Raw genomic sequence first — 26311 nt, 5'->3', positions numbered from 1 at the left:
ACCTGTTTGTGAGAGCTCCTGTGTATTACCTGGCTGTCTGACGTCCCTCCTGGTTCCTGATCCCTGGCTTGTTCCTGACTCTGCTGTTCTCCTTGTTCCTGATTCTGGCTTGTCTGACTACCAGTTCTGGTTTTGATTCCTGTCTTGTTATTTCACTTGTAGACTTTTTATTATTTTTTGCTATTAATAAAGGTGTGATTATTCTTGCACTTCGTCTCAGTCTGATTCCTGGCACCCTGACATTACGCAAGGGCCATGAATCCTGATGGTGCTAATAATCCACCTTTACCTGCCATAATTTCCAGGATGGATGAACAGGATCACCGTTTGGATCAATTTGCACTATCCCTGCAAACCCTGCTGACTCGCACTGCACATTTGGACCAAAGTGTCGCGCAAGTTATGGCTGCTCCCGTTTCCGATGCTGCACCTAGTCCTACAAGGAGCATGTCCAGTTCTGCACCTCTACCTCAGCGATATGGAGGCGATCCTAATCAGTGCAGAGGGTTTTTGAACCACGTGGGCATTTACTTTGAGATGTTACAGAGCTAAGGAGGGATTTCTCATCTAGTTACTCTCTGACACAGCTCTTGCCTGGGCTAATCCTTTGTGGGAGACTAATAAACCTGTGATTTCAAATTGCCCTGAATTAGTGGTCTCCTTTCAAAGGGTATTTGATGTTCCAGCTCGCTCCTCCTCTGCTGCTAAACGACTCATGTCCATTCAGCAAGGTACAAGATCTGTTGCACAGTATGCCATTGAGTTCCGTACGCTTGCCGCAGAGGTAGGTTGGAACAATGAAGCCCTTGTTGCCGCCTTCTTTCATGGGCTCTCTGATGCGATTAAGAACGAAGTTGCTGCCAGAGATTTACCAGAAGATCTCGAGGCATTGGTGTCTTTTTTGATCCTAGTTGACATCAGACTAAGTGAGAGGCCCTCTTTCAAGGAGCGCTTGCAGAAGCCGCCAGTTCCGTTGTCTCCTACGTGTTCGTTCCCACCCATGCCTCCCTCTCCTACCATGCCTCCTGGTCCCGAGCCACCAAGTACTGCTGAGCCGATGCAGTTGGGATTCACGCGTCTCTCCGCGGCAGAGAGAGCCTTTAGGAGGAGGGAGGGGCTCTGCCTCTATTGTGGGTTACAGGGCCACCTTTTGAAGTCTTGTCCTACACGGCCGGGAAACGCTCACATCTAAGGTCCTGTCGGGGGCAGACCTTGGGTGGTTTATCCTTGTCCCCGGAACCGCTAAAGGAGAAACCTTTGGTCACGGTTGTCCTTTCCTGGGTGGACTCCTCCATTGTCACCCAGGCTCTTGTTGACTCCGGTGCTGCGGGCTATTTCATTGTCAGTGCTTTTGTATCAAAGCACTCCATTCCTGTTTTACCTCGGTCCATTCCGTTTGCTATTGAGGCCATTGATGGCAGGCCCCTTCAGCCCGCAATCGTTACAAAACTGCTCCGTTATCCATGGCTGTTGGGGCTCTACATTTTGAAACCCTCCAGTTCCAGGTGATAAACTCTCCGCATTTTCCGGTTATTCTGGGTTATCCCTGGCTCTAAAAGCACAATCCCAGTCTCGACTGGCGCAGGTTTGAAATTTTGTCGTGGTCTCCGCAATGTACTTCTACTTGTCTTCGGAAACCAGTTAAAGTCTTGTGCACGTCTTCGGTATCTCAATTGCCAGAGGAGTACCGAGAGTTCCTAGACGTGTTTGACAAGGTGCATGCCAGTACGTTGCCTCCTCATCAGTCTTACGATTGTGCCATAGACCTGCAACCCGGAGCCATTCCGCCTCGGGCCGGGTTTACCCTCTGTCTGTTGTGGAGAATTGTGCTATGGAGGAGTATGTTGCTGATGCTCTGTTGCGGGGGATCTCCTGCAGGGGCTGGCTTCTTCTTTGTGAAGAAAAAGGGTGGCGAGTTAAGACCATGCATCGATTATAGTGGTCTTAATCGTCTTACCATTAAGAATGCTTACCCTATTCCGCTCATTACGCAACTCTTTGACCACCTCAAAGGAGCTACGGTCTTTAGTAAACTTGATTTGAAAGTAGCATACAATCTCGTTAGGATCAAGGAGGGCCACAAATGGAAAAAAGCATTTAACACCAGGAGTGGGCATTATGAGTATCTTGTAATGCCCTTTGGCCTATGTAATGCTCCTGCTGTTTTCCAGGAAATTATTAATGATGTCTTACGAAATATGTTGCAACAGTGTGTTGTGGTGTACTTAGACAACATCCTCATACATTCACCCACACTTGAGGCTCATCGTTCTGATGTTACACGGGTTCTTCAGAGACTACGTGAGAACGGCCTGTTTTGTAAACTCGAGAAATGTGAGTTCCATCAGACTCAAGTAACCTTCCTAGGTTATGTAATCTCCGTTGCAGGGTTCTCCATGGATCCTGACAAGTTATCTGCAGTTCTGCAGTGGCCTCGCCCAGTTGGTCTTCTGTCTAACGTTTTTTGGGGTTCGCCAATTACTATAGAAAGTTTATTAAAAAAATGTCTTCCTTGGTCAAACCTATCACAGACATGACCGTTTATTAAAAACATTTCTTCCTTGGTCAAACCTATCACAGAGAATGATCCACTCCATTGGTTACCTACTGCCATTAAGGCCTTTGATAGTCTTAAGACTGCCTTTGCTGCCGCTCCAGTTCTGGCTCATCCTAACCCTGTCCTGCCTTTCGTTCTTGAGGTCGATGCGTCTGAGACTGGAGTAGGTGCCCTCTTGTCAACGTCCTACGCCTGACGGTTCCTTGCATCCGTGTGTCTCTAAGAAATAGTCTCCAGCGGAGTGCAATTATGAAATTGGCGACAGGGAATTACTGGCCATGATTTTGGCACTCAAGGAATGGAGGCATCTTCTCGAGGGTAGTAGCGTGCCAGTGCTCATTCTTACTGACCACAAGAATTTAGCTTATCTATCTGAAGCAAAACGTTTGTCGCCCAGACAGGCCAGATGGGCGCTATTTTTGTCTTGGTTTAATTATGTGGTCTCCTACCTGCCTGGTAGTAAGAATGTTAGGGCTGATGCCCTCTCTCGACAATTTTCGCCTCTGTCCAAGGAGGAGTCTGTACCTACTCCAGTTATACATCCTGACCATATTTTTGCTACCATATGTACTAATTTGACTTCCCCCTTGGGGGAGGAGATCCTGGCTGCACAAACCAATGCACCTCCTGAGAAACCTAGTGGTAAGTGTTTTGTTCCTGAGAATCTTCAAACTAAACTTTTGCACACTTATCACTATCCTAAAGCTGCAGGTCACCCAGGCAAGAACCAAATAATTTGGTCTGTCACTTGACAATTCTGGTGGCCAGGTCTTCGTTCTGGTGTTGCTGCATATGTTGCCTCCTGCTCAGTTTGTGCACAGAATAAGACTCCTCAACATCTTCCTGTGGGTCTTCTTCAACCTATTGCTAATGGTGAGCGTCCTTGGACACATCTTTCCATGGACTTCATTGGCGAGCTCTCCTCCTCCTCGGCATATCACCCTCAATAAAATGGGGCTGCGAATCGGTCTAATCCAGCTCTGGAACAGTTCCTCCGTTGCTATGTCTCAGATAACCACAATAATTGGTCTGAACTGTTACCTTGGGCAGAGTTTGCTCGTAAGAGTGCTATTAATGCTTCCTCCAAGTTATCCCCGTTCATGGTGAATTATGGGTTTCAACCATCCTTGGTGCCTGATTCATTCATGTCTTTTAGGGTATTCCGGCTTTGGAGGAGCATCTCCGGCAACTCCGTTCCACGTGGGTGCAGATTCAGGATTGCCTTCATCGTTCTATGCAGCACCAAAAGTTCCAGGCTGATTGTAGGCGTCTGCCCGCGCCTTCCTACCAGGTTGGTGAGATAGTTTGGCTGTCCTCCCGCAACTTGAACCTTTGTGTGCCTTCCAATAAACTGGCTCCCCGTTATGTTGGTCCTTTTCGAATACTCCGACGGGTCAATCCTGAGGCCTACGCTCTTGACCTTCCTCCTGCAATGCGCATTTCCAATGTTTTTCATGTCTCCCTCTTGAAACCATTGGTTTGTTATCGGTTTACCACTGTGTTGCCTCGTCCCCGTCCTTTCTTTGTTGACAACCATGAGGAGTATGAGGTCAGCAGCATTATTGACTCTCGTATGTCCAGGGGCCGCGTACAGTATTTGGTTCACTGGAGGGGCTATGGTCCGGAGGAGTGTTCATGGGTTCCCTCCTCTGATGTTCATGCTCCCGTCCTCCTCTGTGCCTTCCATGCCCGTTTCCCCAATAAGCCTTTTGTCCTCCAGCGGGGGAGGGGTTGTTGAGGGGAAGGTACTGTCAGGTTTTTTTCCCTGATCCGTTTGCCATGTGCTGCTGGCAGCCATTTTACTCACCTCTCTTCCTGACTCTGATGCATACTGTGTGATGCTGCTCATTTCCTGCACTTCCTTTTATGGCCAGACTGGTGTACATCATCCGTGTGAGACAGGATGCAGTCTCAGAATTGTGATGTCATCATTTATTATTTAAAGGGCCTCTGTTCAGTATGCTTTGCCCTTGCGGTCTCAGACCTGTTTGTGGGAGCTCCTGTGTATTACCTGGATGTCTGACGTCCCTCCTGGTTCCTGATCCCTGGCTTGTTCTTGACTCTGCTGTTCTCCTTGTTCCTGATTCCGGCTCGTCTGACTATTCGCTTTGGCTCCTGACTCGGCTCGTCTCACTACCAGTTCTGGTTTTGATTCCTGGCTTGTTATTTGACTTGTGGACTTTTTATTATTTTTTGCTATTAATAAAGGTGTGATTATTTTTGCACTTCTTGTCTCAGTCTGATTCCTGGCATCCTGACAGTGATAACATTTTCCCCTTGCCTCTCCCTTTCTTGTGCAATTATATAAGTGCTAAAACGTGTATAGGGAAGGCAAAGCCTTCTAAATAGAATTTTTAATAACCCCTTCAAGAGGACAATTATATGAATGTGCATACTTATACTATTCCTGTTAAGGGTTCGGCCTGACCTGACACTCCCCCCATGAAACCAACACCTTACAATTCCTCTAACTTACCCCTCCTCTAACAGGGGGACAATATCATGAACTTTATTCTAATTCCTTTGCTAACTAAAGTGAGCAACTCCAACAGTGAATTATGTGAGAGAGAAAAAAAAAAGTGAGTGCCAATAAGTGCAAAACAAGGAGAGAAAAAATAGCCTTAGATTAGATTACTACTTGTACACCTAGGGAACTTCAAGGCTAATTGAGCTAATATATAAACAAAGAGAAAAAGACAGAACTTTTAACACACAATGATTTTACAAACACCACCACGAACTTTCATTACCAACCAATCACCTAGGAAATTATGGTTAGTCATTCTTTTTTTAGGTACATAACTATTGCCTACCTAATAATAACCTCCCAGCGCACACCAATGTTTATCATAAGAACCATAGAGGGTAATAACAAATAAAAATCTCACAACTTCTAATAAGCTTTACATTCCATCTGCAAAATATCACTACTAACACAAGTATGCTCAATATTCCTGTGATAAACCTTAACCTAGGCCCCCATACAGTTTTACATCCTTCTCATGCCTCCTTTTGGGGGGAAAAAAAAAAACAGAGAGCAGGCACAAGTTAGCTTCAAGCTCAGCAAACAGGTTTCTTCACTGGAAAACCAGTATTTTTAAGCCTATATAAAGCGTCCTTAGTCCCTTTTAGGCCAATTTGCAGTGACATAAACTGATTCCCAGACTTCCTAACCTGTTGCGGCTCATTTTTCATATAGAGGTTCAGCACAGCACTCCACCGAAAATTCCTAATTCTTCAATTAGCCGAGCCACACCAACAGAATTATCAGCAGTTATATTATGCTTCTTAAAACAGAGCTGAGTATACCAGCCACTGATAAAAAAGCAACCAGATTTTCTTCAAGTTTTAGCACACAGATTGCTTCACTGGAGAAACAGTATACCTGTTCATATTGCAAACTTATAAATAATACAGCTGAATGCCAGACCAATCTCTCTTTTACAGTCAAATGCCTTACACAACAGTACTGCCTGCTGCCTCTTTATTCAGCCTGTATTCTTATGATATTGTTCCCCAGACTTCCCTAATCTGCTTCAGCTCCTTTTTATAATATCTTCATCCCATATTTTCAAAGGGTTCTTGCTTACTTAACATAAAAAAACAGTACCTTAATAGAGGGTTTCCTTAACACCAATACCTCTATTGAGACCATGGCGACAGGTCTAGACTGCCTGGAACCTCAGCACTTCGGCACGGGATATATAACTTCTCCCGATGTGCAGCTTAATCCAGATGGATGCTTCCTTGCAGCACTCTCCAGAAAGTGCCGCTACAAAGCACTGCCGCAGGGCTGGGAATGCGTCCCCGGACGCCAACGGGTCAGCAACAAAATCTCTGCGACTTGTGCGGAATGGGTGCTCCAGTCTCCGTCTCACTCCTGGTAGGCAAGCGTATCCTCCAGGCGCTCCAGCTACCACGCTCTTTCGGCATCCTCATGGTGGGGGCTGCTTTAGCACACGTCATATCCGGTCCCAGAAAATTGGAAAGCTGTTTAAAATTGTATGTTCTACCTAAATCATGAAAGAAATGTTTGGGGTTTCATGTCCCTTTAACTGCTGAGCCATTTCCCCCCTTGTGTGGAGCTGTTTTGCTGGTCACATTTAATCCCTACTGTAGTCCACATTTTAAGTGATAAATCCACACATCACATCACATGTTGAGAGTTTTTTCAGCAGGTTCAGCAGTTTTAAACAATACCACTATTTTATGTATATATCATGAAGTGAATAACAAAAGGTATTTGTTGTTTTAATTAAAATTATAATAAATAAGGTTGCAAACAATAGTGTGTTTGTAGGGGGGTTTCTAAACTCAAAAAGAAGAGATTATCATCATATAAATTAGGACCTATATAACTTTTTATGTGCAGATAGGGACCTATTCTCAATTAAATGCACATGTATTCACGCCAGGTAATCACGATTACCAAAGTGATTTGGGTTTAAAACAACGGTTCTTGACCCTTTTATATATATATAATAAAAAATAAAAAAAAGTATTCAAATTTAAAAAAAACAAAGTTGTAAAAAAGTGTGTGTGTGTTTCCCCTAAACTCATCTATAAATTAGGGCCTTTTGGTATATTTATTTAACTTTTATTGACACATAGGGAGCTTCCATGAGCCTCAGCTCAAAAATTTGTACTTTTATTCATGTTATGTAATCATTATTACTACAGTGATCACCTGGTCTTATATACAGACTTAATTTTAAAGATGGGTTATGGAATTTAAAGACAAATTATGCTTATCTGATAATTTCATTTCCATCTGTGGTAGGAGAGTCCACTGCTTCATTCATTACTTGTTCCTTAGGCTTATTCTTCTTATCCTGCGGAGGGAAAGCACCCTTGCCTCCCGTGACCGTGGATATGATAGAGTCCAGGCCTGAACCAAAAATAACTTTCCCCTGAAACTGAAGTCATGTCAGCAGACCACGACTTTAACCATAGAGCCCTGCGGGCTAGAACAGAGAAACCTGATGTCTTGGCATTCAGGCGAATAACCTACATGTTTGCATCACAGATAAACCTGATGTCTTGGCATTCAGGCGAATAACCTACATGTTTGCATCACAGATAAAAGAATTAGCTACCCTCAAGGCCTTAATCTTTTCCTGTATCTCCTCGAGGGGAGTCTCCACCTCGACCATAGCTGACAATGCGTCACACAAATAGGTAGCCTCTCCAACCACCGCAGCGATCGCCGCTGCCCGTGGGAAAACAAATCCCGTGAGTTGGAACATCTTTCTCAACATGGATTCTAACTTTTTATCCATGGGCTCTTTGAACGACAAACTATCCTCGATGGGAATAGTCGTACGCTTAGCGAGCGTGGAGATAGCTCTATCCACCTTAGGAATGGCCCCCTATAGCTCAAGCTGAGACTTCGGAATGGGGAACAGCTTTTTAAAAGAGGTAGAGGGAGAAAAGGACAAGCCCAGCTTCTCACACTCATTCTTAATAATCGTAGCCATCTTCACGGGAACTGGGAAGGTCTAAGGCACCACCCTGTCCTCGTAAACCCTTTCTAGCTTAGGGATTGAAGGTTCTTCCGGAAATTTTGGTTCCCGGGAACCTCCAATGTAGCAAGCACTTCTTTCAGTAAAAAGCGCAAATGCTCCATCTTAAATTTAAAATCTGGCTCCTCCGTAGCTGGAGGTCTAGAAGCCGCGGATTCCATCCCAGAGAGAGCGCCCTCCGACCAGTCGGAGGCGTCCTCATCAGATAACCTCAAAGAGACATACAATGGAGTAGATGACCTCTGGGGCATAAGGATATGTCTTTCCCTTCGCTTGCGCTTCTTGCAGCTGGGCAGAGAAATCTGGCGGCCACAAGGCCCCTCCCGCGGAAGGATTAGTAGGACCTCCTTGGGGAGCTACATGTGTAATCGGAGATGAATGTTGGGAACGCACCTTGCGGGACGGAGAACCCTCAGAGGTGGATGGCTCAATAGTACTAAATATCTTATTCTTTTTAGATATTGCAATCTTATTAAAGCATGTGGAACACAGTTGAGCAGGCGGATCAACCTGTACCTCCTCACAATAAACACAGGTATTAGATTTAATTAAAGAGAGAGTATCCTCTAACATGTCAGAGTCCTCCATAGCTTGCACTTTTAATACGGACTGAGATAGATTAAATGGCACCTTTATACGCCAATGGCCGGGGCATTCACCACCTCCTATGACCCGGACAACAGAGAAAGCGTTACGTCTCCCGCAAATGCTGATCAGGAAAGAGGAAGTTGAAGAGGTCACACCCGGTCACATGGAGTGCCATGCAGGACCGCCCCTGCACTATAAAGTGAACGCGCCAAAAAAGGCTGCGCCGATCTTCACCTGACTGTTCACACACTGCTAGAGCCTCAACTCACACATGATGTAGAATTAACACAATAAAGAAGATATTATGCATAAATCCCCCCCTGTTCAATAATCCCCTTTCCAGGGATATTAACCCTTGATTCTATACAGATAAAAGGAGACACACTGTGACCCTGTCTTCTTGCGTTATCATTTGTGTATAAATGAAATGATCTTACCAGAATCTATGCCGTGGAACAGGAACACGGCCCTTCAAGTGTGACAGGTTAGTAGCATTGCTCCTGACATGTACTTGAGTGAATAAAGGCAGGCAGCGAAACTTGTCAACGCTGATTGCCAAGTAGCTGTTAACATGAGTCGGGATGGTTTCGCAGAGATGACACTCCCTGCATCTTTGTACTCTAATTTTCATCCATGCTCTCACTGAGAAGCTGTCAGGATTACTTAAAACTCCAGTCCCATTTCGAAGAGTACTACCCTCCATAAGAGACTACTCCGAATCTTCTGACACTTCTCTGCCAACCTCCTGTGACGAAAGGCAAAGAATGCCTGGGGGATGAGGGGAGTGGGGGAGGTATTTAAGCCTTTTGCTGGGGTGTCTTTGCCTCCTCCTGGTGGTCAGGTTCTTATTTCCCACAAGTAATGAATGAAGAAGTGGACTCTCCTCCCATTAAAATGGAAATAAGGGGACATGGGGGTCTTTAGTCCTTTTTGCTCACATGTTAAAGGCCCAGAGACCTTTTTCTCCCATTTACAAATGTTATACATTTTATGCACCCATGAGGGTTTGTAGGGGTTAAGGGAACTGAGAACAAGGGGGTTTTACAAGCACCCCTCATCCAGCTCTGTAAGACCCAGAAACCTGGAAGTTACATCACCACACTCAAACGTGGTGACGTCACATCACTGGAATTCCTAGCTGAGGCCTAACCTAACACCACCTCCTAATACTACAGAAGGTCCACGATCAGCTCTAAAAGCCCCCCCCCCCCCCCCCCCGTAAAGGAATTGTGTGGATGACAACCATGTGGAGGGGATGGGTGGCCTTATGATACTTATTTATATAAGCGCTTCATTCTTCATAAATCTATTGACATGCAAACTATACAAAATAAAACTTTGTACACAATATAGCCATTTGGTGGAGATGTAGCAGCAGTCCTCACGTTTAATTGCCAGCCTCATCAGAGCAGCAAGATCAGCTTCATTCAGAGCAGCAAGATCAGCTTCATTCAGAGCAGCAAGATCAGCTTCATTGAAATGTTCACAACCCTTTAGTTCTCGGCATAGAATCACTTTTATTGTTAAGTATATCGGTATCACAAAAATGTTTTTAAAAACATTACTAAACAAATAAAAATGCAAAAAGCCACCACTGCGAAACAAGATTCTAGATACTTCAGTGGATTTATCACACATTTCTAAATCCTGCATGATGAGTTGCAGTATGCACTACTGGCAGCTAGCTCTAGAAAGAGCAAACATTTATTTTGAATGAAAAGGTAACGGTCTGAGCATTAAAATATACTGCAAAAAACAGAATTTATGCTTACCTGATAAATTACTTTCTCCAACGGTGTGTCCGGTCCACGGCGTCATCCATAACCTGTGGGAATATTCTCTTCCCCAACAGGAAATGGCAAAGAGCACAGCAAAAGCTGTCCATATAGTCCCTCCTAGGCTCCGCCCACCCCAGTCATTCGACCGACTGACAGGAGAAAAAACAGGAGAAACCATAAGGTGCCGTGGTGACTGTAGTTAAAGAAAGAAATTCATCAAACCTGATTAAAAAACCAGGGCGGGCCGTGGACCGGACACACCGTTGGAGAAAGTAATTTATCAGGTAAGCATAAATTCTGTTTTCTCCAACATTGGTGTGTCCGGTCCACGGCGTCATCCATAACTTGTGGGAACCAATACCAAAGCTTTAGGACACGGATGAAGGGAGGGAGCCAATCAGGTTACCTAAACAGAAGGCACCACGGCTTGCAAAACCGGCAGTCTCGTAAGCCAATCGGATGATGCTTTTCAGCCAAAAGGAAAGAGAGGTAGCAGTAGCTTTTTGACCTCTCCTCTTGCCAGAATAAACGACAAACAGAGAAGACGTTTGTCTGAAATCCTTTGTTGCTTCTAAATAGAACTTTAAAGCACGAACTACATCTAAATTGTGTAACAAACGTTCCTTCTTTGAAACTGGATTCGGACACAAAGAAGGCACAACTATTTCCTGGTTAATATTCTTGTTGGAAACAACCTTTGGAAGGAAACCAGGTTTAGTACGCAAAACAACCTTATCTGAATGGAACACCAGATAGGGCGGATTACACTGCAAAGCAGATAACTCAGAAACTCTTCTAGCAGAAGAAATAGCAACCAAAAACAGAACTTTCCAAGATAACATCTTGATATCTATGGAATGTAGAGGTTCAAACGGAACCCCTTGAAGAACTGAAAGAACTAAATTCAGACTCCAGGGAGGAGTCAAAGGTCTGTAAACAGGCTTGATCCTAACCAAAGCCTGAACAAAAGCTTGAACATCAGGCACAGCTGCCAGTCGTTTGTGTAACAAGACAGATAAAGCAGAAATCTGTCCCTTTAGAGAACTCGCTGATAATCCTTTATCCAAACCTTTTTTGGAGAAAGGAAAGGATCCTAGGAATTTTGATCTTACTCCATGAGAATCCCTTGGATTCACACCAACAGATATATCTTTTCCATATTTTATGGTAAATTTTTCTAGTTACAGGTTTTCTGGCTTGTACCAGAGTATCTATTACAGAATCCGAAAACCCACGCTTATATAAAATCAAGCGTTCAATTTCCAAGCCGTTAGCTGGAGGGAAACTAGATTTGGATGTTCGAATGGACCCTGTACTAGAAGATCCTGTCTCAAAGGTAGCTTCCATGGTGGAGCCGATGACATATTCACCAGGTCTGCATACCAAGTCCTGCGTGGCCACGCAGGAGCTATCAAGATCACCGAGGCCCTCTCCTGCTTGATCCTGGCTACCAGCCTGGGAATGAGAGGAAACGGTGGAAACACATAAGCTAGGTTGAAGGTCCAAGGCGCTACTAATGCATCCATTAGAGTCGCCTTGGGATCCCTGGATCTGGACCAGTAGCAAGGAACCTTGAAGTTCTGACGAGACGCCATCAGATCAATGTCTGGAATGCCCCATAATTGAGTCAGCTGGGCAAATATCTCCGGGTGGAGTTCCCACTCCCCCGGATGGAATGTCTGACTACTCAGATAATCCGCCTCCCAGTTTTCCACTCCTGGGATGTGGATCGCAGATAGGTGGCAGGAGTGATCCTCCGCCCATTTTATGATTTTGGTCACTTCTCTCATCGCCAGGGAACTCCTTGTTTCCCCCTGATGGTTGATGTAAGCAACAGTCGTCTGATTGGAATCTTATGAATCTGGCCTTTGCTAGTTGAGGCCAAGCCCTGAGAGTATTGAATATCGCTCTCAGTTCCAGAATGTTTATCGGGAGAAGAGACTCTTCCCGAGACCATAGCCCCTGAGCTTTCAGGGAGTCCCAGACCGCGCCCCAGCCCACTAGACTGGCGTCGGTCGTGACAATGACCCACTCTGGTCTGCGGAAGCTCATTCCCTGGGACAGGTGATCCTGGGTTAGCCACCAACGGAGTGAGTCTCTGGTCTTCTGATCTACTTGAATCACTGGAGACAAGTCTGTATAGTCCCCATTCCACTGTTTCAGCATGCACAGTTGTAATGGTCTTAGATGAATTTGTGCAAAAGGAACTATGTCCATTGCTGCAACCATCAACCCTACTACTTCCATGCACTGAGCTATGGAAGGTCGTGGAACAGAGTGAAGAACTTGACAAGCGTTTAGAAGTTTCGACTTTCTGACATCTGTCAGGAAAATCTTCATTTCTAAAGAATCTATTATTGTCCCCAAGAAAGGAACTCTTGTCGACAGAGACAGGGAACTTTTTTCTATGTTCACTTTCCATCCGTGAGATCTGAGAAAGGCCAGAACGATGTCTGTGTGAGCCTTTGAAAGAGACGACGCTTGTATCAGAATGTCGTCCAAGTAAGGTGCCACTGCAATGCCCCTTGGTCTTAGAACCGCTAGAAGGGACCCGAGTACCTTTGTGAAAATCCTTGGAGCAGTGGCTAGCCCGAATGGGAGAGCCACAAACTGGTAATGTTTGTCCAGAAAGGCGAACCTTAGGAACTGATGATGATCTTTGTGGATAGGAATATGTAGATACGCATCCTTTAGATCCACGGTAGTCATAAATTGACCCTCCTGGATTGTAGGTAAAATCGTTCGAATGGTTTCCATTTTGAACGATGGCACTGAGAAATTTGTTTAGGAACTTTAAATCCAGAATTGGTCTGAAAGTTCCCTCTTTTTTGGGAACCACAAACAGATTTGAGTAAAACCCCATTCCTTGTTCCACGGTTGGAACTGGGTGTATCACTCCCATTTTTAACAGGTCTTCTACACAATGTAAGAATGCCTGTCTCTTTATTTGGTTTGAGGATAAGTGAGACATGTGGAACCTTCCCCTTGGGGGTAGTTCCTTGAATTCCAGAAGATAACCCTGAGAAACTATTTCTAGTGCCCAGGGATCCTGAACATCTCTTGCCCAAGCCTTAGCGAAGAGAGAGAGTCTGCCCCCTACTAGATCCGGTCCCGGATCGGGGGCTACTCCTTCATGCTGTCTTGTTAGCAGCAGCAGGTTTCTTGGCCTGCTTACCCTTGTTCCAGCCTTGCATCGGTTTCCAAGCTGGTTTGGTTTGCGAAGCATTACCCTCTTGTCTAGAGGCTGCAGAGTTGGAGGCCGGTCCGTTCCTGAAATTGCGAAAGGAACGAAAATTAGACTTATTCTTGGCCTTGAAAGGCCTATCTTGTGGGAGGGCGTGGCCCTTAACCCCAGTGATGTCTGAGATAATCTCTTTCAATTCTGGCCCAAAAAGAGAGTTTTACCCTTGAAAGGGACATTAAGCAATTTTGTCTTGGAAGATACATCCGCTGACCAAGACTTTAGCCAGAGCGCTCTGCGTGCCACAATTGCAAACCCAGAATTTTTCGCCACTAATCTAACTAACTGCAAAGCGGCATCTAAAATAACATAATTTATGCTTACCTGATAAATTTATTTCTCTTGTAGTGTATTCAGTCCACGGATCATCCATTACTTATGGGATATATTCCCTTCCCAACAGGAAGTTGCAAGAGGATCACCCAAGCAGAGCTGCTATATAGCTCCTCCCTTCACATGTCATATCCAGTCATTCGACCGAAACAAGACAAGAAAGGAGAAACCATAGGGTGCAGTGGTGACTAGAGTTTTAATTAAAATTTAGATCTGCCTTAAAAAGACAGGGCGGGCCGTGGACTGAATACACTACAAGAGAAATAAATTTATCAGGTAAGCATAAATTATGTTTTCTCTTGTTAAGTGTATTCAGTCCACGGATCATCCATTACTTATGGGATACCAATACCAAAGCCAAAGTACACGGATGATGGGAGGGACAAGGCAGGAACTTAAACTGAAGGAACCACTGCCTGTAGACCCTTTCTCCCAAAAACAGCTTCCGAAGAAGCAAAAGTGTCAAATTTGTAAAATTTTGAAAAAGTGTGAAGCGAAGACCAAGTCGCAGCCTTGCAAATCTGTTCAACAGAGGCCTCATTCTTAAAGGCCCAGGTGGAAGCCACAGCTCTAGTGGAATGAGCTGTAATTCTTTCAGGGGGCTGCTGTCCAGCAGTCTCATAGGCTAAACGTATTATGCTACGAAGCCAAAAGGAGAGAGAGGTTGCCGAAGCTTTTTGACCTCTCCTCTGACCAGAGTACACGACAAACAGGGAAGAAGTTTGACGAAAATCTTTAGTTGCCTGTAAATAGAACTTCAGGGCACGGACTACGTCCAGATTATGCAAAAGTCGTTCCTTCTTTGAAGAAGGATTAGGACGTAATGATGGAACAACAATCTCCTGATTGATATTCCTGTTAGAAACTACCTTAGGTAAAAACCCAGGTTTAGTTCGCAGAACTACCTTGTCTGAATGGAAAATCAGATAAGGAGAATCACAATGTAAGGCCGATAACTCAGAGACTCTTCGAGCCGAGGAAATAGCCATCAAAAACAGAACTTTCCAAGATAAAAGCTTAATATCAATGGAATGAAGGGGTTCAAACGGAACCCCTTGAAGAACTTTAAGAACCAAGTTTAAGCTCCACAGAGGAGCAACCGTCTTAAACACAGGCTTAATCCTAGCCAAAGCCTGACAAAAAGCCTGGACGTCTGGAACTTCTGCCAGACGTTTGTGTAAGAGAATAGACAGAGCAGAAATCTGTCCCTTTAACGAACTAGCAGATAAGCCCTTTTCTAAACCCTCTTGTAGAAAGGACAATATCCTAGGAATCCTAACCTTACTCCATGAGTAACCCTTGGATTCGCACCAATATAAATATTTACGCCATATCCTATGGTAAGTTTTTCTGGTAACAGGCTTCCGTGCTTGTATTAAGGTATCAATAACTGACTCAGAGAAGCCACGCTTTGATAGGATCAAGCGTTCAATCTCCATGCAGTCAGCCTCAGAGAAATTAGATTTAGATGGTTGAAAGGACCTTGTATTAGAAGGTCTTGCCTCAGAGGTAGAAACCATGGTGGACAGGATGACATGTCCACTAGGTCTGCATACCAGGTCCTGCGTGGCCACGCAGGCGCTATCAGAATCACCGATGCTCTCTCCTGTTTGATCTTGGCAATCAGTCGAGGTAGCATCGGAAATGGTGGAAACACATAAGACATGTTGAAGACCCAAGGGGCTGCCAGAGCATCTATCAGCGCCGCTCCCGGGTCCCTGGACCTGGATCCGTAACAAGGAAGCTTGGCGTTCTGGCAAGACGCCATGAGATCCAGTTCTGGTTTGCCCCAACGATGAATCAGTTGAGCGAAGACCTCCGGATGAAGTTCCCACTCCCCCGGATGAAAAGTCTGGCGACTTAGAAAATCCGCCTCCCAGTTCTCCACGCCTGGGATGTAGATCGCTGACAGGTGGCAAGAGTGAGACTCTGCCCAGCGAATTATCTTTGAGACTTCCAACATCGCTAGGGAACTCCTGGTTCCCCCTTGATGGTTGATGTAGGCCACAGTCGTGATGTTGTCCGACTGAAATCTGATGAACCTCAGTGTTGCTAACTGAGGCCAAGCTAGAAGAGCATTGAATATTGCTCTTAATTCCAGAATATTTATTGGGAGGAGTTTCTCCTCCTGAGTCCATAATCCCTGAGCCTTCAGGGAGTTCCAGACTGTGCCCCAACCTAGAAGGCTGGCATCTGTTGTTACAATTGTCCAATCTGGCCTGCGAAAGGTCATCCCCTTGGACAGGTGGACCCGAGAAAGCCACCAGAGAAGAGAATCTCTGGTCTCTTGATCCAGATTTAGTAGAGGGGACAAATCTGAGTAATCCCCATTCCACTGACTTAGCATGCATAATTGCAGAGGTCTGAGATGCAGGCGCGCAAATGGTACTATGTCCATTGCCACTACCATTAAGCCGATTACTTCCATGCAGTGAGCTACTGACGGGCGTGGAATGGAATGAAGGGCACGGCAAGCATTTAAAAGTTTTGATAACCTGGCCTCCGTCAGGTAAATTTTCATTTCTACAGAATCTATCAGAGTCCCTAGGAAGGAGACTCTTGTGAGTGGTGATAGAGAACTCTTTTCCACGTTCACCTACCACCCATGCGACCTCAGAAATGCCATAACTATCTCTGTATGAGACTTGGCAATTTGAAAACTTGACGCTTGTATCAGAATGTCGTCTAGGTACGGAGCCACCGCTATGCCTCGCGGTCTTAGTACCGCTAAAAGTGAGCCCAGAACCTTTGTAAAAATTCTCGGGGCCATAGCTAACCCGAAGGGAAGAGCTACAAACTGGTAATGCCCGTCTAGAAAGGCAAATCTTAGGTACCGATAATGATCTTTGTGAATCGGTATATGAAGGTAGGCATCCTTTAAGTCTACTGTGGTCATGTATTGACCCTCTTGGATCATGGGTAGGATGGTTCGAATAGTTTACATTTTGAATGATGGAACTCTTAGGAATTTGTTTAAGATTTTTAGGTCCAAGATTGGTCTGAAGGTTCCCTCTTTCTTGGGAACCACAAACAGATTTGAGTAAAACCCTTGCCCTTGTTCCGTCCGCGGAACTGGGTGGATCACCCCCATTACTAAGAGGTCTTGTACACAGCGTAGAAATGCCTCTTTCTTTATTTGGTTTGGTGATAACCTTGAAAGATGAAATCTCCCTTGTGGAGGAGAAGCTTTGAAGTCCAGAAGATATCCCTGAGATATGATCTCCAACGCCCAGGGATCCTGGACATCTCTTGCCCAAGCCTGGGCGAAGAGAGAAAGTCTGCCCCCCACTAGATCCGTTTCCAGATAGGGGGCCCTCTCTTCATGCTGTCTTAGGGGCAGAAGTAGGCTTTCTGGCCTGCTTGCCCTTGTTCCAGGGCTGGTTAGCTTTCCAGCCCTGTCTGTAACGAGCAGCAGTTCCTTCCTGTTTTGGAGCGGAGGAAGTTGATGCTGCTCCTGCCTTGAAGTTACGAAAGGCACGAAAATTAGACTGTTTGGCCTTTGATTTGGCCCTGTCCTGAGGAAGAGTATGACCCTTACCTCCAGCAATGTCAGCAATAATTTCTTTCAAGCCGGGCCCGAATAAGGTCTGCCCCTTGAAAGGAATATTAAGCAATTTAGATTTAGAAGTCACGTCAGCTGACCAGGATTTAAGCCATAGCACTCTGCGCACCTGTATGGCGAATCCGGAGTTCTTAGCCGTTAGTTTGGTTAAATGTACAACGGCATCAGAAACAAATGCATTAGCTAGCTTAAGTGCTTTAAGCTTGACCATAATCTCATCCAATGGAGCTGTGTGAATGGTCTCTTCCAGAGACTCAAACCAGAATGCCGCAGCAGCAGTGACAGGCGCAATGCATGCAAGGGGCTGTACGATAAAACCTTGTTGAACAAACATTTTCTTAAGGTAACCTTCTAATTTTTTATCCATTGGATCTGAAAAAGCACAACTATCCTCCACCGGGATAGTGGTATGTTTAGCTAAAGTAGAAACTGCTCCCTCCACTTTAGGGACCGTCTGCCATAAGTCTCGTGTGGTGGCGTCTATTGGAAACATTTTTCTAAATATCGGAGGAGGGGAAAAGGGCACACCGGGTCTATCCCACTCCTTGCTAATAATTTCTGTAAGCCTTTTAGGTATAGGAAAAAACGTCAGTACACACCGGTACCGCAAAGTATTTATCCAACCTACATACTTTCTCTGGAATTGCAGCCTTGTTACAATCATTCAGAGCCGCTAATACCTCCCCTAGCAATACACGGAGGTTCTCAAGCTTAAATTTAAAATTAGAAATCTCTGAATCCGGTCTCCCTGGATCAGATCTGTCACCCACAGAATGAAGCTCTCCGTCCTCATGTTCTGCAAATTGTGACGCAGTATCGGACATGGCTCTCACATCATCAGCGCGCTCTGTCCTTTACCCAGAGCTATCGCGCTTGCCTCTTAATTCTGGCAATTTAGATAATACCTCTGTCATAACAGCAGCCATGTCTTGCAAAGTGATTTGTATGGGCCTCTCTGATGTACTTGGCGCCACAATATCACGCGCCTCCTGAGCGAGAGGCGAAGGTACTGACACGTGAGGCGAGTTAGTCGGCATAACTTCCCCCTCGTTGTCTGGTGATAATTTATTTACAGATAAAAATTGACTTTTATTCAAAGTGACATCAATACATTTAGTACACATATTTCTATGGGGCTCCACATTGGCCTTCAAACATAGTGAACAAACAGATTCATCTGTGTCAGACATGTTTAAACAGACTAGCAATGAGACTAGCAAGCTTGGAAAATCCTTTCAAATAAGTTTACAAGCAATATAAAAAACGCTACTGCGCCTTTAAGAAGCACAAAAAATCGTCACAGTTGAAATAACAATGAACCAAAACAGTTATAGCAACCAAATTTTCACAGTAAATGTATTAAGTTAGCAAAGCATTGCACCCACTAGCAAATGGATGATTAACCCCTTAATACCCAAAAACAGATAATCAATTTAACAATTAACGTTTTTATCACAGTCAAACACACTGTCACAGGTCTGCTGTGACTGATTACCTCCCTCAAAATGAATTTTGAAGACCCCTGAGCTCTCTAGAGACGTCCTGGATCAAGGAGGAAGAAGCAGGAAGACTGTAACTGAATTTTTACTGCGCAAAAAAGCTCTAAAATAGGCCCCTCCCACTCATATTACAACAGTGGGAAACCTCAGTTAACCGTTTCTATGCAGAAATAAACGACAGCCATGTGGAAAATCATGCCCCAAAAGATTTATCACCAAAGTACCTCACAAAAAACGAATAACATGCCAGTAAACGTTTTAAACATGCACTTTAAAAGTTAGGTAGTGTTATTAATAAGCCTGCTACCAGTCGCTTCTACTGTGGCTCATACATTACCTCAGTATTAACAGTATTTTCTTAGTCAAATTCCATTCCTTAGAAAATTACTTATTGTACATACATTCATCAGCCTGATACCAGTCGCTACTGCATTTAAGGCTGTACTTACATTACATCGGTATCAGCAGTATTTTCTTAGTCAATTCCATTCCTTAGAAAAATATTCTACTGCACATACCTCATCTGCAGGGGACCCCGCATGCTATTCCCTTTCTGAAGTTACCCCACTCCTCAGAATGTGCGAGAACAGCCAGTGGATCTTAGTTACTTCTGCTAAGATCATAGAAAACGCAGGCAGATTCTTCTTCTAAATACTGCCTGAGAGAAAAAACAGCACACTCTGGTGCCATTTAAAATAACAAACTTTTGATTGAAGAAATAATTAAGTATAAAAATTCCACACTCCTCTCACACCTTCCTACTATGTCAGTTGCAAGAGAATGACTGGATATGACATGTGAGGGGAGGAGCTATATAGCAGCTCTGCTTGGGTGATCCTCTTGCAACTTCCTGTTGGGAAGGGAATATATCCCATAAGTAATGGATGATCCGTGGACTGAATACACTTAACAAGAGAAAAAGGAATTAGCTAACTTAAGTGCGTGAACCCTGTCCATAACCTCCTCATACGGAGTCTCTCTACTGAGCGACTTTTCTAGTTCTTCGAACCAGAACCACGCTGCTGTAGTGACAGGAATAATGCACGAAATAGGTTGCAGGAGGTAACCTTGCTGTACAAAAATCTTTTTAAGCAAAACCTCCAATTTTTTATCCATAGGATCTTTGAAAGCACAATTATCCTCGATAGGAATAGTAGTGCGCTTGGCTAGTGTAGAAACTGCCCCCTCGACCTGCCATAAGTCCTTTCTGGGGTCGACCATAGGAAATAATTTCTTAAATATAGGAGGGGGAACAAAAGGTATGCCGGGCTTCTCCCACTCCTTATTCACTATGTCCGCCACCCGCTTGGGTATAGGAAAAGCGTTGGGGTGCACCGGAACCTCTAGGAACTTGTCCATCTTGCACAATTTTTCTGGAATGACCAGGTTGTCACAATCATCCAGAGTAGATAGCACCTCCTTAAGCAGTGCGCGGAGATGCTCTAATTTAAATTTAAATGTCACAACATCAGGTTCTGCCTGTTGAGAAATTGATTGGTGTGAGGGTATGACAGAGCAATTATCATCAGCGCCCTCCTGCTCTACAGTGTTTAAAACAGAGCAATCGCGCTTTCTCTGATATGCAGGCATTTTGGATAAAATATTTGCTATGGAGTTATCCATTACTGCCGTCAATTGTTGCATAGTAATAAGCATTGGCGCGCTAGAAGTACTAGGGGCCTGCTACGTGGGCAAAACTGGTGTAGACACAGAAGGAGATGATATAGAACTATGTCTACTCCCTTCATCTGATGAATCATCTTGGGCAACTTTACTATCTGTGGCAGTACTGTCCTTACTTTGTTTGGACGCTATGGCACAATTATCACATAATTTTGAAGGGGGAGACACATGGGCTTCCATACATACAGAACATAGCTTATCTGAAGGCACAGACATGTTAAACAGGCTTAAACTTGTCAATAAAGTACAAAAACCGTTTTTAAACAAAACCGTTACTGTCTCTTTAAATTTTAAACAGTGCACACTTTATTACTGAATATGTGAAAAACTATGAAGGAATTGTTCAAATTTAACCAAATTTTCACCACAGTGTCTTAAAGCATTCAAAGCATTGCACCCCAAATTTGAGACCTTTAACCCTTAAAATGAAGAAACAGGAGCCGGTTAAAGTTTTAACCCCTCTACAGTCCCAGCTACAGCCTTTGCTGCGACTTTACCAAACCCAGGGGGTATACGATACCAAATGAAGCCTTCTAGGAACCTTTTCAAATACTTTCAGACCCACACACATGCAGCTGCATGTCCTGCTCTCAAAAGAAACTGCGCAGTAATGGCGCGAAAATGAGGCTCAGCCTACTACAGGGAAGGCCCTTCCTGACTGAAAAGGTGTCTAAACCAGTGCCTGACGTTAAAAAAACGTTCCCCAAATTTTATAAGTGTGAATATCAACATCAATCTTTATAAAAAGCCCAAATAAAGCAATCGATCTTGCCCATAAAAATGTCTACCAGTTTTATAGCCCACATTAAGCCCTTTATTCTGTTTGATTAAGAAAATGGCTTACCGGTCCCCATGAGGGGAATGACAGCCTTCCAGCATTACACAGTCTTGTTAGAAAAATGGCTAGTCATACCTTAAGCAGAAAAGTCTGCTAACCGTTTCCCCCAACTGAAGTTATTTCATCTCAACAGTCCTATGTGGAAATAGCAAACGATTTTAGTTACTGCTGCTAAAATCATATTCCTCTCACAAACAGAACTCTTCATCTTTTTCTGTTTCAGAGTAAATAGTACATACCAGCACTATTTTAAAATAACAAACTCTTGATAGTAGAATAAAAAACTACAACTAATCACCACATACTCTTCACCATCTCCGTGGAGATGTTGCCTGTGCAACGGCAAAGAGAATGACTGGGGTGGGCGGAGCCTAGGAGGGACTATATGGACAGCTTTTGCTGTGCTCTTTGCCATTTCCTGTTGGGGAAGAGAATATTCCCAGAAGTTATGGATGACGCTGTGGACCGGACACACCAATGTTGGAGAAATGGATAATGATTTGGATGTTATGACTGTGCAAAATATTGGGAAAAAGAGAATATGTGTAGTAGACGCTCTAGATTTTCAGGAGAGACTGAAAACTAATCGCAATAGGTGCTGAGGTATCATGAATTTAGAATAACATAACTCAAATGAGGCACAAGGAATATTTTAGCAGTAGGAAAAATGTCACATTAGGTTAGTAAAGTAGGATTTACACAATGTGTAGCCTAATGTTATGTAAAAGTCTTATACCATTGCATTTCTATGAAAGACTGTGCTAATCTCAAGCAAGTGCAATCCTACAGAGCAGTCTACAGATGTATTTTGTAAAGTCACTGACATTTATCTTCCTGGCTCAAGGTTTAACTGAAGTATATTTGGAATGTACACTACAACAATAAATTAAAAATACCTAAATTGTCCCTGAAATGATCCTGTACATTCTGGCCTTACATAAACAGCTGCATGTTGTGGGTGTTCACATACCTTGGCACTGCACCCAGAACAATGAGATTGGCTTTCTGTTTATTGTTTCCAATCACTGCATTTTTCATATCTCTGTTAAAAGGAACAAACAACATATAAATTAAAAATATTGTGGAAAACAATGTTACAATCATTTTTAGTTGAAAACAATCAATCAAAACAAACTATTGGGCACTACAATAGTTAAATGGGTATCATACTCAATCTTTTTCTTTGTTTCATGCTCAAAATATATTACTTTTGTTTGTGGTGGAGTTTGGTTAAAAAACATAATTTACATAAGAATTTACCTGATAAATTCATTTCTTTCATATTGGCAAGAGTCCATGAGCTAGTGACGTATGGGATATACATTCCTACCAGGAGGGGCAAAGTTTCCCAAACCTCAAAATGCCTATAAATACAGCCCCCACCACACCCACAATTCAGTTTAACGAATAGCCAAGTGCGGTGATAAGAAAGGAGCGAAAGCATCAACAAGGAATTGGAATAATTGTGCTTTATACAAAAAAATCATAACCACCATAAAAAGGGTGGGTCTCATGGACTCTTGCCAATATGAAAGAAATGAATTTATCAGGTAAATTCTTACATAAATTATGTTTTCTTTCATGTAATTGGCAAGAGTCCATGAGCTAGTGACGTATGGGATAGCAATACCCAAGATGTGGCACTCCACCCAAGAGTCACTAGAGAGGGAGGAATAAAATAAAGACAGCCAATTCCGCTGAAAAAATAATCCACAACCCAAATCAAAAGTTTTAATCTTATAAAGAAAAAAACTGAAATTATAAGCAGAAGAATCAAACTGAAACAGCTGCCTGAAGTATTTTTCTACCAAAAACTGCTTCTGAAGAAGAGAAAACATTAAAATGGTAGAATTTAGTAAAAATAAGCAAAGAAGACCAAGTTGCTGCTTTGCAAATCTGATCAACAGAAGCTTCATTCTAAAAAACCCAGGAAGTGGAAACTGACCTAGTAGAATGAGCCGTAAACCTCTGAGGCGGGGATTTAGCCGACTCTAAATAAGCATGATGAATCAAAAGCTTTAACCAAGGCGCCAAAGAAATGGCAGAAGCCTTCTGACCTTTCCTAGAACCAGAAAAGATAATAAATAGACTAGAAGTCTTTCTGAAATCTTTAGTAGTTTCAACATAATATTTCGAAGCTCTTACCACATTCAAAGAATGTAAGGATCTCTCCAGAAAATTCTTAGGATTAGGACATAAAGAAGGGACAACAATTTCTCTACTAATGTTGTTGGAGTTCACAACTTTAGGTAAAAATCTAAACGAAGTCCGCAAAAACTGCCTTATCCTGATGAAAAATCAGAAAAGGAGACTCACAAGAAAGAGCAGATAAATCAAACTCTTCTAGCAGAAGAGATGACCAAAAGGAACAACACTTTCCAAGAAAGTAATTTAATCTCCAGAGAATGCATAGGCTCAAAACGGAGGAGCCTGTAAAGCCTTCAAAACCAAAATAAGACTCCAAGGAGGAGAAATTGATAAATGACAGGCTTGATACGAACCAAAGCCTGTACAAAACAATGAATATCAGGAAGCTTAGCATTTTTTCTGTAGAACAGAACAGAAAGAGCATAGATTTGACCTTTCAAAGTACTTGCAGACAAACCCTTATCTAAGCCGTCCTGAAGAAACTGTAAAATTCTAGGAATTCTAAAAGAATGCCAAGAGAATTTATGAGAAGAGCACCATGAAATGTAAGTCTTCCAAACTTGATAAAAAATCTTTCTAGATACAGATTTCCGAGCCTGCAACATAGTAATAATCACTGAGTCGGAGAAACCTCTATGACTAAGCGTTCAATTTCCATACCATCAAATTTAATAATTTGAGATCCTGACGGAAAAACGAACCTTGAGATATAAGGTCTGGCCTTAATGGAAGTGGCCAAGGTTGGCAACTGGACATCCGAACAAGATCCACATACCAAAACCTGAGCGGCCATGCTGTACAGCAGCACAAACGATTGTTCCATGATGATTTAGAAAATCACTCTTAAAAGATGAACTAGAGGCGGAAAAATATAGGCAGGTTGATAACTCCAAGGAAGTGTCAATGAATACACTGCTTCCGCCTGAGGATCGCTGGACCTGGATAGGTACCTGGGAAGTTTCTTGTTTAGATGAGATGCCATCAGATCTATTTCTGGAAGCCCCCACATCTGAACAATTTGAAAAAACACATCTGGGTGAAGAGACCATTCTCCCGGATGTAAAGCTTGATGCCAGAGATAATCCGCTTCCCAATTGTCTCTACCTGGGATATGGACCGCAGAAATTAGACAGGAGCTGGATTTTGCCCAAGCAAGTATCCGAGATACTTCTTTCACAGCCTGAGGACTGAGAGTCCCACCCTGATGATTGACATACGCCACAGTTGTGACATTGTCTGTCTGAAAACCAATAAACGTCTCTCTCTTCAAAAAGAAGCCAAAACTGAAGAACTCTGAGAATCGCATGGAGTTCCAAAATATTGAACGATAATCTCACCTCTTGAGATTTCCAGACCCCTTGTGCTGTCAGAGATCCCCAGACAGCTTCCCAACCTAAAAGACTCGCATCTGTTGTGAGCATGGTCCAGGTTGGATGAACCAAAGAGACCCGTAGAACTATACGATGGTGATCTAACCACCAAGTCAGAGATAGTTGAATATTGGGATTCAAGGATATTAAATGTGATATCCTAGAATAATCCCTGCACCATTAATTCAGCATTAAAAACTGGAAAGGTTTCATATGAAAATGAGCAAAGGGAATCGAATCCAATGCTGCAGTCATGAGACCTAAAACTTCCATGCATATAGCTACTGAAGGAAATAATAGAGACTGAAGGTTCCGACAAGCTGCACCCAATATAAATTGTCTCTTGTCTGTTAGAGACAAAGACATTGACATAATCTATCTGGAAACCTAAAAAAAGGTGACCCTTGTCTGAGGAATCAAGGAGCTTTTGATAAAAAGCTCCTCCAACCATGTCTTTGAAGAAACAACAGAAGTTGAATCGTATGAGATTCTGCAGAACGAAAAGACTGAGCAAGTACAAGGAGATCGTCCAAATAAGGAAACACTGAGAACCTTGAAAATATTCTTAGAGCTGTCGCTAGGCCAGAAGGAAAAGCAACAAATTGGTAATGCTTGTCTAAAAAAAGAGAATCTCAGAAAATGAAAATAATCTGAATTAAAACAGAAGATGAAGATATGAATCCTGTAAGTCTATTGTAGACAAATAATGCCCTTGCTGAACAAAAGGCAGAATAGACCTTATAATCACCATTCTGAAAGATGGTACTTTAACATGACAATTCAAAAGTTTTTCTTTCTTTGGGACAAGGAATAGTTCTGAATAAAACCCAAGACCCTGTTCCTGAAACGGAACTGGTATGAATACCCCAGATAACTCCAGGTCTGAAACACACTTCAGGAAAGTCTGAGCCTTTACTGGAATAGCTAGAATATGAGAGAGAGAAAAAGACTTCTCACAGGCGGTCTTACTCTGAATCCTATTTTGTACCCCAATCTAAGAAGTTTGGACCGAATTGAACCAAACAACTTTAGAAAAATCTTAACCTGCCCCCTACCAGCTAAGCTGGAATAAGGGCCGCACCTTCATGCGAATTTGGGGGTTGACTTTGATCTTTTAAATGGTTTGAATTCATTCGATTTTGAAGATAACTTCCAATTAAATACATGTTACTTGGGAAAGAATTAGGATTCC

General features: G+C 43.3%; 1 protein-coding gene across 1 annotated transcript in view; it reads right to left on the bottom strand.

Moving 5' to 3' along the window:
* Positions 1-26311, bottom strand: part of ARMC8 (armadillo repeat containing 8) — a gene marked incomplete in the record, with an annotated part of 400143 nt that overhangs the window by 343899 nt on the left and 29933 nt on the right. The window contains 1 exon segment of the mRNA XM_053698755.1: positions 22572-22643. Coding sequence (XP_053554730.1) covers positions 22572-22643 — 72 coding nt within the window.

This window comes from Bombina bombina, chromosome 1, assembly GCF_027579735.1.
Source record: "Bombina bombina isolate aBomBom1 chromosome 1, aBomBom1.pri, whole genome shotgun sequence".
NCBI classification, from domain to species: domain Eukaryota; kingdom Metazoa; phylum Chordata; class Amphibia; order Anura; family Bombinatoridae; genus Bombina; species Bombina bombina.
Note: the sequence above shows the minus strand (reverse complement) of the source record. Positions and strands in the feature narration are given on the sequence as shown.